Raw genomic sequence first — 16,912 nt, 5'->3', positions numbered from 1 at the left:
TTGCACCTACATACTGTAAAAGAAGTTCTTGGGAATTATCTAGGTCCAAGCAGGACCTATTTCTGCTCCTGTTCAGCTGGGTAGGGTAAGAGGATATGAAAGAGTGTGTCTTTTTTCCTTCTGTGTACTAGTATTTCATACATAATCAACTATATGTCAATAACAGTTCTAAGAGCTTGACATATTAACCCTTTTTCTGTTTAATCTTTAAAACAACCCTCTTTAGGGTGATATTCAACAATCTCTCCCTTTTACAAAAGAAAGACACTGAGGCCTAGAGAAGCTTCAAAACTGGTTCAACCCCAGGGAGCCTGTCTCCATCTCACTACACAGCCTCTCCCAAGAACTGCTGGACTGTTCCTGCCCCTTAGTGGGTGTCACTGGTCCCTCTCCTCTGGTCCCCAGCTACAGTAGCTCCTGAGCTCCGGTTTTGCCAGCTCACACACCTGCCCTGGCCATATACCTGGCAAATACCCAGCCTCCCTGGAAACTCCAACACAGCCAGAGGGAGATTCTCCCAAGGACAAGAGCAAACTTCTTTCCCACTGGTTTCCTGGAAAACTGGCACTGCCCTCATTTTTCTGGTTAAGAACAGAGAAACCTCACCTGGCTCCTGCCCCACAAAAGCTACCTTCAGGGAGAGATCATGGGCATCTGTTGATGGGTGGGGACTGGTGATCTCACCTTAAATTCCTTATTGTAAAATCCTATCTCCCTTCATGATGTCCCATGATGTGACACTGTTGAGAGCTGAAGGTTTTGGTCTCAAGCAAGGCTAGCAACTAGCTGTACCGGCTCTGAACAATGCACTTGAAAACTGAAAGGAAAGAGGGCTATGTTCCTCTAAAGCAGTTTCTCAACCTCCATCTAAAAGGATTTTGAACCAGATAATTACTTATGGGGGAATGGGGTGCCACCCTGTGCACTGGAGGGTTTTTATCATCCATCTCTCAGTCTTTACTAATTAGATGTCAGTAAAACATACTCAACCACCAACTGTGACAACCCCAAATGGCAACACACATATCTAAAGTTGCCCAAGGTACAAAAATCACTCCTAGTTTAAAAATGTTGCTCTAAAGCAATAGTAAAAAGATACAGAACTCCATAAACCTGGGTAGGGTCTATAAATCTGACTCTTTTGCTGGGATAGGCCCTCATGAACAAAATTTTCTGACCCAAACTGTCAAAAGCACCAAGGTTGAGAAAACAGCTTTAGAAATAAGCAGCAACAGCCTCTAAAGTGCAAAGAAGAGGGACCATGTTAAGAGGCATCCAATGAACTCTAAGTTTTGCTTTGCCACGCCCCACCCCTACTGCTTTGAAATGGCAACAACAGACAACACACAGTGTTAAAAAACAAACCAAACTTGCTGACTTCAAAACTCCACAATGATAATAAGGAACCTCTTATCAAGAGTTGGTCTTTGAAACAGGAAGTCTCTAAACAAAGAAGGCCCACTTTCTGGGGCACCCAAGATTTTTTTGATTCATCAGATCTTCTTTCTCCAGCTGCCACATTGAACTCTGTGGTTTGTGTTGTTCTGATTGTCCCTAGGAAAGGGCCCTCAACTGTCCCCAAACTCCTCCCAGTACTAGAAAAGTTCAACTTTGAAAAATGGGGGAAAAAAGTTAAATGCTGACTTTGGCTGAGCAGCCTGAGGGAATTTTAATCCATTCAAGGGTAAAGAAAAAAGTGCTTCTTAGTGAATAGTATTTTGGCAAATGGATGGTTCACAAAAGCTACAAAGTATTCCTACCACCATCAACAGCTGCCTTCTGAGCAACAGAAGGGGCTGTATTAAGACAGTAAAATGTTACAAACTGAAAAATGACAAATTGTACCTGTTGTCAATGACAGCTAACCCAGCAGGAATTAATAGTCAAAAATAATCTTAATTTAAATTTGAGCCAGTAGTTTACTCCCACTATTTTAACCCCTTATCTGGAGGTTATCTGGCACACAGTAGGTGTTCAAAATGTAGTCAAATTCCCCAGAGATCTCTAACTCCCCACCAACCCATGGCAATACCCTCTTTAGGTTTAATGGCCATAAATTATCTTTTCCTGGAGGTTCAACTCTCCAGATAAATGAAGTGTCTTTGTTTCTGTTTCCTATGTGGTACCCAGAGGGCCTTGCACTCTTAGGTTCTTTCAATAAATAAATAAATAAATAAATGTATGCTTATCTGTCTTGACTCTGGTTGCTGCTGAATCTTTCTGCTTCCAAGATGCTCCCCTCAAGTCCACAGTTGAAGGTCACTACTTGCTCATACAGCAAGGAGCCTTAAGTGAGCTCTACATATTTCAGAATTGGTATAAAATGTCACCAGTCTACGTGTATCGATGGATAAAGGAAGGAGTGTATACTTCAAGTCCATAGTTAACTCTGCTCTGATTTTTATTCCTAAGAGACAAAAATCTTGTAGCGTGTAGATTAATTTACCTCAGTGAAATGAATCCTCTATTTCTCCACAGACAGTACACAAAGCCTTGATTGCTAAGGACAGGAAAGGCTCCCCCTTCCTCTCTCGCACTGGGAATCAGCCTCAGGCCATGATTCTGGTGAAAGAGTAGCCCTGAGAACTGCTTTTCCTTCTAAGGGTCCACCTGCCCACTCTTCACTCTGCCTCTTTCTCCAAGAAGGCCTCCTCTTTCACTCTTGCACTCACTGAGTGCCTACCTCATCGGTAGGCAGAAATCAGGTGATAAAATTGAAACAGCCAGGATTCTCCCTGCCCTGAGGAAGGAACTGAAACTGAAAACCACCAACTCTCATGTATGGTAGAAACGAAACAAACTCAAGTTTTAAGTGCACCACTGTGGGCACACAGGAGGGGTAGAAAGCAGGAAAAGGAGGTAGTATTTGAGCTGGAAGGGATTAAATTGAGAAAAGCTAGGTTGCATGTTCAGGGCCACCAAGGGCAAGGGTAGAATGACCCGGTATGAATGGCAGGCACTTAAAGGCATGGCAATTTAAGGCTTTGGGGAATAAAAAGAGGGAGAAGAATGAGGCTGAGACGAAGGATGGGGTCCTGGACATGTGGTAGCCAATACAAAGTTGTCGAAGGCTTTTTTGAAGTAGTTCAGTCTAGTTTAAAAAAGAGAACAGAAATGGAGAAAACTTAGGAGCCCTCTGATGTAACCCAAAGATCAGCTGACAAAGGAGTAGAAGTCAGAAAGGAAAGACAAGTGAAAACGAATTCGGGGCTCCCAACAGGAGCGCTAATTCTATTTCCGGACATACTAAGTGGTATGGATACTGGCAGTAGAGTAGCTACCAGTATCCATGAGTGGGCACAGGCGTAAGTCAGTAGTCCACTAATGTTCCTTAGAGGTAGGCAAGTAGTGGCCATGAGCATGGTGCTCTTAGAAAAATGAAAATAAGCAAAAAACCACCATAGTGCTCTTGCTAAAAAGCTAGTGACCTTGGGTAAGTTACTTTGTGCCTCTCAGTTTCCTTACCAGTAAAATAGAGATGCTCTTAATAATGATACTTATCTCATAGGGTGGTTTAAATGTTTTTGAGCTAACTTATGTATAGAGCTTAGGACAGTGCCAGGTACAGAGTAGATGTTCCATGTTTGCTCATAAGTTCCAAAGTTTCAATTGGCAAAAGTGAGCAAATAACCCTTACTCTCTCCCTAATGACTAAAATACTAGGATTGTCCATCAGGAGACATGTGATCCTGATGGGACCAATTCTGGGCAGGTGACCCTAAACCTTCCATGCTCTCAAACTAGAATACATAAGACGACATCACCACACAAGGATTTCAGTAAAGTCCAAATAAACACCTTTCCAAAAGACTATAAAAATTAAACTCAAACTTCATTCTCTCCTAATTCTTCCTTCCAGAAATTCATTCTCTGTGATTCTCTTCTTACTTCGCATGTAACAGCTGGAATCAAACTTTGCTCACCTAAACTAAGAGTCTAAATCCCAGGTCTGACACCTGGTGAGTTAGTTAAGGGCCTGATTCAATTCTGCCCCCATTGGTAACTTACAGGAAATACATCCAAATGTTCTCAGGGACACTTCACAGGCTGAAAGGTGGCTCCTAGGGAGGAGAAGCCTACCAGAGATATTGTCACTTCATTGTGCCTTATTATAATTCTGTAAAATGGACAAGGCTGCTCTCATCTGCATCTTCAAAAAGAAATAGGAAGTCCAAAGGGGCTCAAGGTCCTGTGGTGAGTAAGCCACAAGACAAGGATTAAAACACATTTCCAGATTCCCTGGCTAATTCTATTTCCACTTTGAAATCTGGGGAGGTGAACCCCCTTCCAGGCCCCAAGAATGACATGACTCCACAGTTCCAGTCTTAACCTTTTCATCTGAACTAGGGAAGAGTAAGCTAGTTCAAGAATTCAAATGTCCTGGAGCGGTATTCACTCAACTGAGACCCCCCTGGGATTAATGGTTCTCCACTTTGTATTTTAGGGCTTGCCAAGAGATGAGTCTTCCCCCCACAGTTAATTCCTATCTTGGGCAGAGAAGCCCACAGAAATTGCCAAGATCCTGCCAGCGCAGAGACATGCTTTTAAATAAACTGAATTAAAGTGCAGGGCCACATCCCAAGAAGGGGTCAGAAAGTAAAGACGTTTACTTTACAGAGTAAAATTCAGCTAAACCAGCGTTTCTGCCTCCTCCTCGGGTCTGAGGTGCATCTGCCAAGGCTCTGGAAACATCAAGATTATAAACTACCATTCTTTCCTATGCCCTCAAGACCGCCAGAATGGGAATATGAGCAGCTCTCCCCACAGAACGATGTCAGGACATTTTCCCTAAATATGTGTTCCCATCAGACACTGAAATCTCAAATATGTAATTGAGCAACGCTGTCATTGCCTCCCAGCTACAAAAGAAAACTCCCAACCCACCCCATCCCCCATCTCAGACCATCCCCTCCCTCAAATCATAGCCAAGGACTCAGGCCAGGAGCCAATCTCCTAATCCCGGGTATTTCAGAAACCCAATTCTCCCCCGAGTGAAAGCGCCAGGAGCCTGGCCCTAACTAACCCACCCCCACTTTCATACCCCGAGGCAGGGAGAGGGAGGCTCAAGGCAGGGCCCGAGGCTCTTTCTTATGTAAATGAACTGGCGGGCGGGCCGCCGTGGGACTAGGGTCTGGGGGGCTGCGGAGAGCGCAATGGGCACAGACAAGTCGGGGCCTAGCGCAGGGAAAAAGCTGGTTTTCAGAACCACAAAATCCCAAGGAATCTGGGAAGGGGGAGGGGGTCCTCTGGGAGCAACTTTTAAGGGCAAACCAAAAAGTAACAAAAAGTCCGACCCTCTCTCGGAGGCGGGCCCCGGGAACGCGAGGCGGGGCAGTCCTGAGGCAGATCTGCTAGGGGATGTACGCCCCTCGCCGAGCCTCAGTTCCGGGCACCTCAGTTCCGGGGAGGGGGCGCGGCGGCAGAACTCGTCTTCGCGCTTTCCTGCTCCTTCCTGGGTCGTCTTTTACTCTGGTCCTCCTCCGCGGGGTGGTGAGGAACTACAAGATGAACCGCACGCCTCTCTAACGCATCCTTAAGCGCTGGAGGCCCCCAGGAGCCCCACGCGGCCGCGGAGCCTCCTCCCCCAGCTACAGTTCTCCCCACGTGCTCTCGCCGGAACTCGGACTATAGGAGGGGGGTTCCTCCCACGTGGGCCCAACAGTCCTTGAATACGTGCTGAGCTACCCGCCCCTCCAGAAAAAAAGGGAAAAGGGGTAGGGGGAGACCGCGAGCGCGCGCGGGACAGCAGGGAGGAAGAGAGCCGAGCGGTGCGCGAGCGCCTGCGCCTCGCACGCGCGCACAAGCCTGCCAGTGCCTAGCGGACGTGGCTCCTCGCTCCCAGGAGTTTCCCAGCTACTCAGTCTTTTTCTGCGTCCCAAGTCCCGAATGAGGAGGAAGCGGGCCCCTGCAAGATCCAAGAGTTTCCCGGAGAACACGCAACTTTGTCCGGAGCGAGCCAAACGCCCCCGCCCGCAACGACTTACTTTCTGCACTTGGTTATGGTTGAGCTCCGTGAAGAGGCAGGCGATCATATGCGAGGCAATCATCCTGTTACGGCCAAGCGGCGCGGACTTGGGAAACTGAGGCGCGAGCGCTTAGAGGGGAGGCGGGTAACGCGGTCCGACTGCTTTGTACGCGGGCTCGGTTGCTCGGCGGGAGCGGGGATTCCTGGCGGTACACCGAGAAGGTTATCGCGGGTTGGGGGATCTCGAGTCTCTAGAAACAGGTTTTTGGAGTCAAAACTGCTAGAAAGGCGCCTAAGTATCACTCCTGGCGACGTGTCTGGTTGCCCAACGTCAAGGCGCTAACTTCTCCCACAGGGTCACTAAGGCTCAACTTAGGAAGAATCACAGCCCGACTCCACTAGGGCGATCGGACTTCTCAGGCTCACTCGCGCTATGCTCCCTCCCGCGTATCTTAGCTGAGTGACACGGCGTTGCCAGCGGTGGCCTGGGACTCCAGCGCTGGGGTTCGTGCAACAATGTGGCTTATTGAGGGGCTGCCGGCTTAGGGGCGGACGGGTCAGTGACGCGCGCACGCTCATTGGTCGCTCAGGGAGGGTGTGTGTGCCCGCGGGCCGCCCGCCGGCGCGGAACAGCCAATCAGCGCTCACAGCCCGCGGGCGCGGCCGCTCAGACACCCGAGCCGGCAAGCTGCAGAGACGCGCCTGGGGCGGGGGGCGGGGCCGGGCGCCCGGGATGGGACGTGTGTTCCGTGGCAAGAGGCTGGAACGCAAAGGCGCATGAGCCACCGCCGCGTCAGGCTCGGCTACGGGTGGGGGGCGCGTGATCGCGGACCGAGGTGTGGAACGACTGGAAAGATGAGTCACTGGTCCCGCACACGCCCTAGCCCAGTGGCGGAGAGGGACACCGTCTGGTATCTGGGGATCATGTGAGGGACTCCCATCACCCGGTCACATTTCTGAAGCATCTTGGTTCTCACCTATTATGGCTCAACCGGTCCGCGGAACGCTGATGTGAAGGAAGCCGCCTTGACTGCTTGCTTACTCTGACAGGCATTATAACAGTCGGCCCATTCAACCCTCAGACCACTGATGAGTTGTGGGTTTTACTAACCCTGTGTATATGAGGAAACTGAAGCACGGCGCCCTTAAGAGATTTACCCAAGAACTCACGGCTAACCAGTGGTGGATGGGAAAAGGAGCCCATATCCGTCTTGACTTTAAGATCCTATTCTCTTTCCCATTTTCGTATCCTTCCTTTCTAGAAGCCAGGAATGTAGAAGGCAGGAAAGGAGTATTGTCTGCAGCTTTGGGACTAATGTGGGTGAAACTAAGTGATAGTAAGTATGTAACTGGATGATCTTGGACCTGGGTGGGATTAGGTGGGGTAGAGTGGTTTAGGGATGCTTAGAGGAGCAGGGTCCACAGCAACAGCTAATACCTGATTCCAGATTCCAGATTTACATAAATTGGACTGGGGATGTGGCTCAGTGGTTAAGTGCTTGCCTAGCATGTGCAAGGCCCTGGGTTCAATCCCCAGTATCAAGAGGAAAACAAGAAATGAATGTTCATTGTTAGGGAAAAAAGAATATACAGATAAAACAGGAAAAATAAATGAAAGCATCTATGACCCCACATTTCAGCAAAACTTATAAACTGTGTACCCTTGCCAAATACACACCCTCACTACTCTTCCCCTGTACTTTGTCAGGATTGGGACCAAACTGCTTTAGTCCTAGTCACCATAATGGCCTCCATGTTGAAAATCTTGTGTTCTCTTCTGTTCCTGCCCTTTTCTTACTCCATCTCTCAAAGATGCTGGGGACAGTTGTTCACATCCTGCATCTGGACACACCTTCCTTGGCCAGTAAGAGCCTGATGCTTCACTCTAATGGTTTCCCACTAACCTTACTCCCCAGGCTCCTCGGCCCATTTTCTATACAAGTGAGTACTGGAGTATTCCCGGGTACCTTCCACCCTAATCTAATCTAGTTACATTCTCCCTGGGTGATCCCTCCAGCCTTGCAACTTATGTCATCTACACATGGTGACTCACAAAAGTAAATCTATAGCAAGCACCTCTCCCAGAGCTCCAAACTTGTTTCTCCAACTGCCATTTGTCATCTCCATGAAGTGACAGCATTGCACATTTAATATGTACAACACTGAATTCAACTTTTCTTCCCAAATCTTTTCCTGTCCAGGTATCTCAGCAAGTGGCATCACTATTCATCTTAATCATCCTTGACTCCTTGTTGCTACTCACCCTCACACTAGTCAATCCATCAACCAGCAATCTGACCTATCAAATTGACTCTGGGTATGACCATTTTCTCCATGTCTTTGGACACATCCTAGCTAATACTATACCACCCAGCTTCCATTCTGGCCTACCTCCATGCACACTGACCCCTATAATGTCTTTTTCAATAGAAACCAAAGTCATGTGTTTAAAATACAAACCAGAGTCAGGTGCCATGGTGCACACCTGTAATCCCAGTGACTCGGGAGGCTGAGGCAGAAGAATCAAGAGTTCAAAGCCAGCCTCAGCAACTTAGCAAGGCACTTAGCAGCTCAGCAAGACCCTGTCTCTAAATAAAATATAACAAAAGGTCTGGAGATGTGGCTCAGTAATTAAGCATGCCTAGGTTCAATCCTCAGTACCAATTTTAAAAAAAATCATCTTTACCTGGCTCAAGTCATTTATCAGTTTCCAGTCTTCAAATAAAATTTGTACTCCTAACAATGTCCACTAGACTTTAAGGTCCCTACTTCCTTCTCCACCCATCCCATAAAACTTTCCTCAGTACACTGCTGAACACTCACACTGGCATGCTTTCTCAAAAATGCCAAACTTCCACCCAAGGACCTTTGCTCTTCCTTTTTCTTCTATCTGGAAATTCTCTAGACCTGTTTCTTGCTGCTTTTTTTCCCTTGGTGAGTTTCATCTCAGACAACAGAGGGCTTTCCTCTGACCGTTTTATCTCAAGTTCCCAAGTCACTATCATTTGACTGTGATTGATTTCCTATTCTTTCTCTTCTCTACAAGAAGGAAGAGTCTGTGTCTCCGCTGTTCCCTCATATATACAATGCTTAGAATGGTACCTTTCAAACAGTAGACGTGCAGTTAGATATTTATTGTATAAAGCAACAGAAGAAATCATAGAGATGCCCATGGTTTGTTATACAAACAATACGGAGAGTTAGTTTTATATGCTTTATATATCATTCCTCAAATCATTCCCACCTCCCTATCTACCCCAGTTCACACACTTAGTATCTCTTACCTAATTACAACAACCTCATAACTGGGCTTCTGTCCTTAGATATAGATACACCCTAGATATCCAGCAGATTTAGATAGCCAACAGAGATGCTTAAAGCAGGAAGTGATATGATCACACTTGCTTTTGTAGGACAATAACAGCCCTCCATTGGATGAGGGAAGAGAGTCAGAGACCAGAGACAAGAAAAGGGAGAAACTATAAGATAAGATAATGGCCTGAGCCAAGATGAGGGTAGGGAAGTGAGCTGGCTATGGGTTTAGATGTTACCAAGTCTGAGGCTGAATCAGTGGTTTTGACTAGAAGAGGAAAATGCCTGCTGCCTAGAAACACTTGAAAACCCAATAGCCCTGTACTCCAAAACCCATTGGCCCCAGGCAGGTGGGACCAAAGCCAGTGAGATCATGTGAACTGTGATATCTTTTCCACAGACTAATTGTAATGGCCCCTCCAATCCCCTTCTGGTTCCATTTCATGTGAACCAGATAATGATCATAAGATGCTTTAAGTACATATTATCTCTTCAAAGCTCCCAATAATCCTGGGAGATGGTTGGAGTGGGTATTGTTTTCTTTCTTTCTTATTTACTATACCAGATATTGAACCCAGGGCACTCTATCATTGAGCCCATCCCCAATCCCCCCTTTTTTTTTTTTTTTTTAATTTGTATTTGGAGACACAGTCTCACTAAGTTTTCAAGGGTGGCTTCAAACTTGTAATCCTCCTGCTTCAGCCTCCCTAGTGACTGGACTTATAGACATGCAGTACTGCACCCATCTTTGAAGTAGGTATTGTTATATGCCTCAATTCATACATGACAAACTAAGGGGAAAGTACCCAGACAGGGCTGAGACTAGTATCTTTGATTTTTTGAACTCCAGTCTCTATATCTAGAGTTTAGTTATTCACAGATACCTCTCTCTCTCCCTCTCTCTCTCTCTCTCTTTTTCACACACACACACACACACACACAATAGACACATGCAGATGTTGAAAAGTGATGGAGGCCATACAATTTACACACCATAGCTCCAAGAGACAAATCAGTCCACAAATATTTATTAAACCCTTACAATGATTCAAGGAGACATAAAATATGATTCTTACTGCTAAGGGACTAACTGTTTAGTCAGAAACTTAAAAGTAACATGTGACAAATATTACAGAATAGAAAAATCTATCATTAAAAAAATCAATGTGTCTGTGTCCTTGTTTGGTTGGTTGGTTTGGGGTTTTGCTGTATTAGCGATTGAACCCAGGAGTGCTTTACCTCTGGGTACACCCCAGCCCTTTCTTACTTTATATTTTGAGACAGAGTCTTGCTTCATTGCCCAGGCTGTCCTCAGACTTGCCATCCTCCTGCCTCAGCCTCCCAAGTTGCTAGTATTACAAGTGTGCATCACCACACCCAGTGTGTCTGTGTCTTCACAGGCAGTGGAGTTTTGGAAGAGGGAGAGCGGGAACCACAGGGCAGTGCCAACCAAGGGTGGTCTGACTGGGTGTGGATGCCAGCTTTCTGATTTCATACCAGGGTTGTGCTGGCACTGACCCCACATTAGACTGACCTGAGCCCGGCCATTGAACCTCTGTAACTGTCCTGGGAAGACACCACTTAGCCAAAAAACCTCTCTCTGCTAAATATTACTTTGTTGTCATCATCGTTGTTGTTATTAACATTCATCAAATTGTAGCATGGGATCCTGTAGAGATTTTTAAGAATGAGGGTGGTGGACCTGGCCTGTATATAAATTCTTGTGACTCCTGGCATACTGTTATTTTTAATATTGGGCCCTCATGGTCTGGATAATCTCTTATATTTCAATTATAATGCTTAAATCTGAGAGATTAGGAAAGAAAAATACTTAAAAGCAGTTAAAATATAAAAATGGAAGATACAAGGTTTCACAACAATCCCATTTTATCTGTAAGAGGTACAAACAGGATCCATTCAATCTAGTTTAAAGACAAAAGGAGTTTATTGAAGAATATTAAACCTTGCTGGATCTTCTGGAGAATCAGAGAATTAGGCTTAGAAGCTAATCACCTGAGACTGATGCCTGGACTATACCATAAAACTCTGCCAGGGGAAGTTCTACTGCCATGGCCACTGGGCTAGCATCTCTGCCCATGCTCCTGATGCCAGACATGGGGTGCTACAGCCAGGATGTGCCACAGCTGCCCTTGACAGCTGGGTTGTCTGTCTCTTTGCATCTTTGATGGAAGGAATGCTGCATAGCATCTCCTTCTTGAGAGTATTGACTTTTAAATTAACAGTTTGCAGCTGATTGGCAGAGCTTTAGTCCCGTGTCCATGCCCTAGCTGCAGGGAAGTTGCCAAAGCAGGCCAGGGAGTCAGGAGTCATAAGGTGGAAAAGTCTCAAAATATAAGGAAGATGTTCAGGACTGGGGATGTGGCTCAGTAATAGAGCACTTGCCTGGCACGCATGAGGCTCTGGGTTCCATCCCCAGCACCACAAAAAAAGAAGTTTTTCAAAGGAGTCCAGGAAGTCCCAAAGCTTGGCAAATAGTCACCACACCCAGTAGTCATTGACTGCGCTATGTTGAAATGTTTAAAATGCCCTTAAACAAATTGACCTTCTAAAATCCAAAATACATCCAAGGACTAAAAAATAGAACATCTATACTAAATGGGAGTTAAATTGGGGGGAAGTAGTCAGTAGGCAAATTGACACCAGAAAAACTGACATAAATGAATTGACCCTAAGCCAGATGATTCTCCCCTCCACACACACACGAAGTGTGACCCAGCACCTGTCCACACATGCACGCAGCATCACAGCACATGTAAAAAAGCCACTAGAAATATTCCCGGGAGACCCCTCCAAGACCATCACAAATTTGAGGGCTATGTGTCTAACATTCTCATCCTGATTGGCATAGAGCCATGAGAATGGGAGGCTGGCATGGGAATGCCAGCTGGTCTTGGGTCTTTTAAAGCCCAAGTTTTCTCATCTGCAAAGTTAATGAGATCACAAGATAAAAAGTGCAGAGCTTTCTATGTAGTGAATCCTGAATACCAGTTTCCTAAATGCATCATTCATAATAACAACTCCTCTGTGCAATAAGAACCCAGGGCCTAAAATAAATAAATAAATAAATAAAAAGTCCAGGTAGCAGGAACAGAAATTGGAGACTCTCAGGGATGTGAGACAGATTGGTTTGTAGCAGATAGAAGTACAGTGCTCTGGTCCAGATGGATGGGGAATGAGACCAAAGTCATGAGAAATGATGCTGAAGGTTTCTGTTAGACAAATAGCAGAAGAGAAGTGGTGAAAACAGTGAGAAAAATGTAAGAGGTGACCTGGACAGTACGTAAGTAATTGAACGTGAAAGGCAGGGAGAAGTGGAGGACTTCAGGACAATGGCTGTCAGCCTTGACTGCTCTTTGGGACAGGGTACACTTAGGGGTGTTGGTGGCTGCTCCTGTTTTTTGTTTGTTCGTTTGTTTTTGGTTTTCATCAGTACTGGCTATTGAAGCCAGGGGCATTTTACCACAGAGCTACATCCATGTTCTTTTTATTTTTTATTTTGAAACAGGGTCTCATGGAGTTGGCGAGGCTGGCCTCAAACTTGCAATTCTTCTGCCTCAGCTCCGGAGTCACTGGGATTACAGACATGCACCACCGTGCCCAGTTTACCATAGAGAATTTATAAGCAATAATAAAACCCTTAGTCAGTTTGGCTTTTATTACACATTGCTGGCAATTCTAAACAACATCAATGACAAAGTACTCCTTTCTAGATGAGAGCCAGCAGTTCCCAGGCAACCCTCCCTTCCTGTCCCTTATATACCTATTATGTGAGGATCACCTGGAGAGCTTTTAATAATCCTGATGCCAAATTAACAACAGATGTTAATGGCATCTTTTCTTCTATTATAACAGTGAACAAAAAGACAAAATTCCTAGGAACTTAATCCATGCAAGGAAGTCAAAAGACTTGAATACATAGGGAGGCCTAACAGTACTTCATGAATTTCACATCCCCTTAGGTTAATCTATAAATTTAAAATGCAATACACCTTAATGGCTTAAAAAATAAATAGACTGATTCTAACTATGGAAAAGTAAACAAGACTACTCCCAAAATGTCTGCAAACCCTGGGGAAAACTTGTTCATTTGCTTTTTAAATCAAGATTGTTGAATCTCAGCCATGTCTGAGGAAAACTAAAAACCTAAGTGCCATAAGAGAAAAGATGATAAGAGAGCCTATTAAGTGAAGTCAAAAGTCATTAAAAGATTTGTTTTTCTACTATATAAAGATCTTCAATTTTTTAAGAAAAATGTATCCAACTGTGGGTGAAGGACACAGAGTTCACAGGAAAAGAACAAATAACTATTTGACAAGTGAAAATATGACTAACATCATCCACAATCATAAAAATGCAACTTTACATTCTACTGACACTTTTGGCCCATCAGCTGAGCAGAAATAAAACAATAATAAAACACCTTACCATCAAAGTGAACAGATCTCCCTAGGAGGAAATGAAATTCGTGAAACACTATTAAGCCTCTCTTCTTGTTCTAGTCTTATGAGTTACATATACATTGAAGTTTCTGGGCGTTGTCTTTTTTTTCCCCCATATTGTAATATAGACAATCACAATGTTGGTGGGAGAACAGAGCCTCCATGAGATCTATTGAACACTCTCCAACAATACAGGTGCACTTGCCCTATGGACCAGTGATTCCATTTTGCTTACAGGTTTACCCACACATGCTGTGTAAGAGTCTTCACATCTTGCGCCATAGAGAGACTGGGACCAACCTCAATTCTATCGATGTGAGGACTGGCTAAGTAAACTACAGCACATCCACACAATAGAGTTATTTGGCTGTGCTAGGAGTGGTGGCATAAACCTGTAATCCCAGTGACTTGGTAGGCTGAGGCAGGAAGATTGCAAATTTAAGTCTAGCTTCAGTAACTTATTGAGACTCTGTCTCAAAATAAAACAAAAAGGGCTGGTGGTAGATCACTTGCATAGCATGTGTGAAGTCCTGGGTTCAATTCCTAATTAAAAATAAATTGACCACTGTATTTAAAAAAAAAAACTAAATATAAATATAGAATGATCTGTAATGTGCAGTTAAGTCAAAAGCAGGATGTAGAACAGTATGCATAGAAAGTCACCATTGGTACATAAAAGAATTAATGAAAAATAAATATATTCCTGTTGTTTTAGTTACTTTTTGTTGCTGTGATAAAATACCTGAGAAAAATCCACCTAGAGGAGCAAAGATGTATTTTGGTTCATGGTTTCAGAATTTCAGCCCGTATAGTCACTTGGCCTCATCATTATGGTTTTGTGGCAAGGTAGAATTTCATGACAAAAAGCATATGGCAGGATAGGGCAGCTCACTTCATGGTGGTCAGGAAGCAGAAAGGGTGAGAGTAAAGGGTTCAGGGACAGGATATAATCTCAGTGCTTGACTCCAAGGATCCACTCCCTTCAAATAGACCCCACTGCCTTCAGTTTCTACCACCTCCCAGTAGTGCATTCAACTATGAATTCACCAGTGGACCTATCCATTGATGAGATAAGAGCCTTATGATCCAATCACCTGTGAATACTGCTGTATTGGGAACCAAGCCTTCAACACATGAGCCTTTGGGGACATTTCAGATCCAAACCATAACACCTGCATACAGTCATAAATTATCCTTTAAGAAAGAAACTAGGTGTCTGAGAGACATTCTATCCTTTTTTTTTTTTTTTTTTTTTTTTTTTTTGGTACTGGGGATGAACACAGGGGCATTTTCCCACTGAGCTAAACCCCCAATTCTTTTTATTTTTAATTAAAATCTTTTTTTATTTTTACAGACTGCATTTTGATTCATTGTACACAAATGGGGTACAAGTTTTCATATCTATGGTTGTACACAAGGTAGATTCACACCATTCGTGTAATCATACATGTCCATAGAGTAATACTGTCTGTTTCATACTACTATCTTTCCGTCCCCCACTCCCTCCCATCTCATTTTACTCTACACCACTCAAAGTTCCTTCATTCTTCTCTTCCCCCCCGCCATCCTCCTCCCGTTATATATTGTCATGCACAGAGAAAACATTTGGCCTTTGTAAACCCCCAATTCTTTTTATGTTTTATTTTGAGACAGGCTTTCACTAAGTTTCTAAGGTTCTAGCTAAGTTGCTGATACTGTCCTCCAACTTGTGATACTTCTGCCTTAACCCCCTAAGTCTCCAGGATTACAGGTGTACACCATCCCACCTGGCATGTACCAGTACAAGTATATCTTGCTTGCCAAAAGAAATGGAATTAAGAGCCTTCTGGTGTGAAGGAAGCACAGTAAAATAAAAAGGACATGGGACTGGAAGTAAAGATACATAAATCCATCAAATTTTAAATTGAAAAAAATTAAATGATACCCGGACCACACTCCAGTCCAATTACATCAAAATCTTTGGGGATGGAACCCAGGCATTAGAATTTTTTAAAACCTTCCTGGTGGTTCCAATATGTAACCAATGATTAAAAAAAAAAAAAAAAAAAAAAAAAAAAAAGGGGGGGGCTATACTGTGACTCTGGGTGTTTGGTTTAGTGTTTAGGAGATGCTGAATCTGGGTCAGCTTTAGCATCTAGATCTGACTCCTCTGGCCCCTCAGCACCAGTTTGACCCCTTGCCTGTCTCCAATCTTTGTATCTCTTCCTGGCCCAGCAGCATCTTGTTCTTATCTTTATAGCTGCCTCGTCCCTGCCTCTAGATAGCAGAAGCTCAGTTTTCTTCTTATGAACTTGCTGAAAAACGAAGTGAACTTCCTAACCTCCTGTCAGCTCAATAATGGGAAATGTATTGTTTCTAATTAAGAAGGGGCTGGTCCCACCAGGCATGAGCCCAGGTCCTGTTGGTGGCATCTCCAGCAGACTGAAGGAGGCTTTTTCTGTGCCACTCTCTCCCAATGACTTCGCTTAGTTTGGTTTCAGATGCAAGTAACAGAACACCCTGCCTCCAACAATAAGGATATTTGTTGTTTCAAATAAAAGCTGCCCGGCGGTTGGCCAGGTGCCAGGCCCATGCGTCAGGGTCTGGCCCTACTTCTCTGAGAATCTCTTGGCTCTGCTTTGCTCCCTGACTTTGCTTCATCTTCAAACTGGTGGCAAGATGTCTGCATCCAGGTTTTGTCCACAGATAATGATATCCAGAGAAAGAGAAAGGAAATATCTTATCATGGGTCTTTTTGTTATAAAAAGGAGGAGGAGAAGGAGAGAACAGAAAAAGGCACTTCCTGAAAGCCTTCAGCAACTTTCTTTCCTCTTAATTTTATTAGCCAAATGATCACATTTCCATTTTTCAACCAGTTACTTAAAAAGAGGAATAGGTTTATAATGGTTAGCCTATCCTAGTGGCTCACAATTGGGTGACAAGCCCAGGAGACATTTGATAATATCTAGAGTCACTTTTTTTCTTTTGATACTGGGGATTAAATTCAGGGGTGCTTTATCACTGAGCTGTACCCCCAACCCTTTTTATTTTTAATTTTGAGAGAGGATCTCACTAAGTTGACAAGGCTGGACTTGAACTTGAGATCTCCCTACCCCAATCTCCCAAGCTGCTGGAATTACAGGTATGTACCACTGCACCCAGCTCTAGAGATATTTTTGATTGTTACAACTGGAAT

General features: G+C 44.4%; 1 protein-coding gene across 2 annotated transcripts in view; it reads right to left on the bottom strand.

Annotated features, from left to right (window-relative positions):
* Window positions 1-6,485, bottom strand: part of Hk2 (hexokinase 2) — a 58,190-nt gene extending 51,705 nt beyond the window's left edge. The window contains exon 1 of one of the 2 annotated variants that reach the window (XM_047522668.1): window positions 5,985-6,485. In XM_047522668.1, the coding sequence (XP_047378624.1) occupies window positions 5,985-6,047 (63 nt within the window). In that variant the 5' untranslated portion in view covers window positions 6,048-6,485. Of the gene's footprint in view, window positions 1-5,294; window positions 5,885-5,984 lie in introns of those variants that run through there. The other variant, XM_047522670.1, reaches the window with a different exon arrangement.
* Between the last annotated feature and the right edge of the window lie 10,427 nt (window positions 6,486-16,912).

This window comes from Sciurus carolinensis, chromosome 13, assembly GCF_902686445.1.
Source record: "Sciurus carolinensis chromosome 13, mSciCar1.2, whole genome shotgun sequence".
NCBI classification, from domain to species: domain Eukaryota; kingdom Metazoa; phylum Chordata; class Mammalia; order Rodentia; family Sciuridae; genus Sciurus; species Sciurus carolinensis.
Note: the sequence above shows the minus strand (reverse complement) of the source record. Positions and strands in the feature narration are given on the sequence as shown.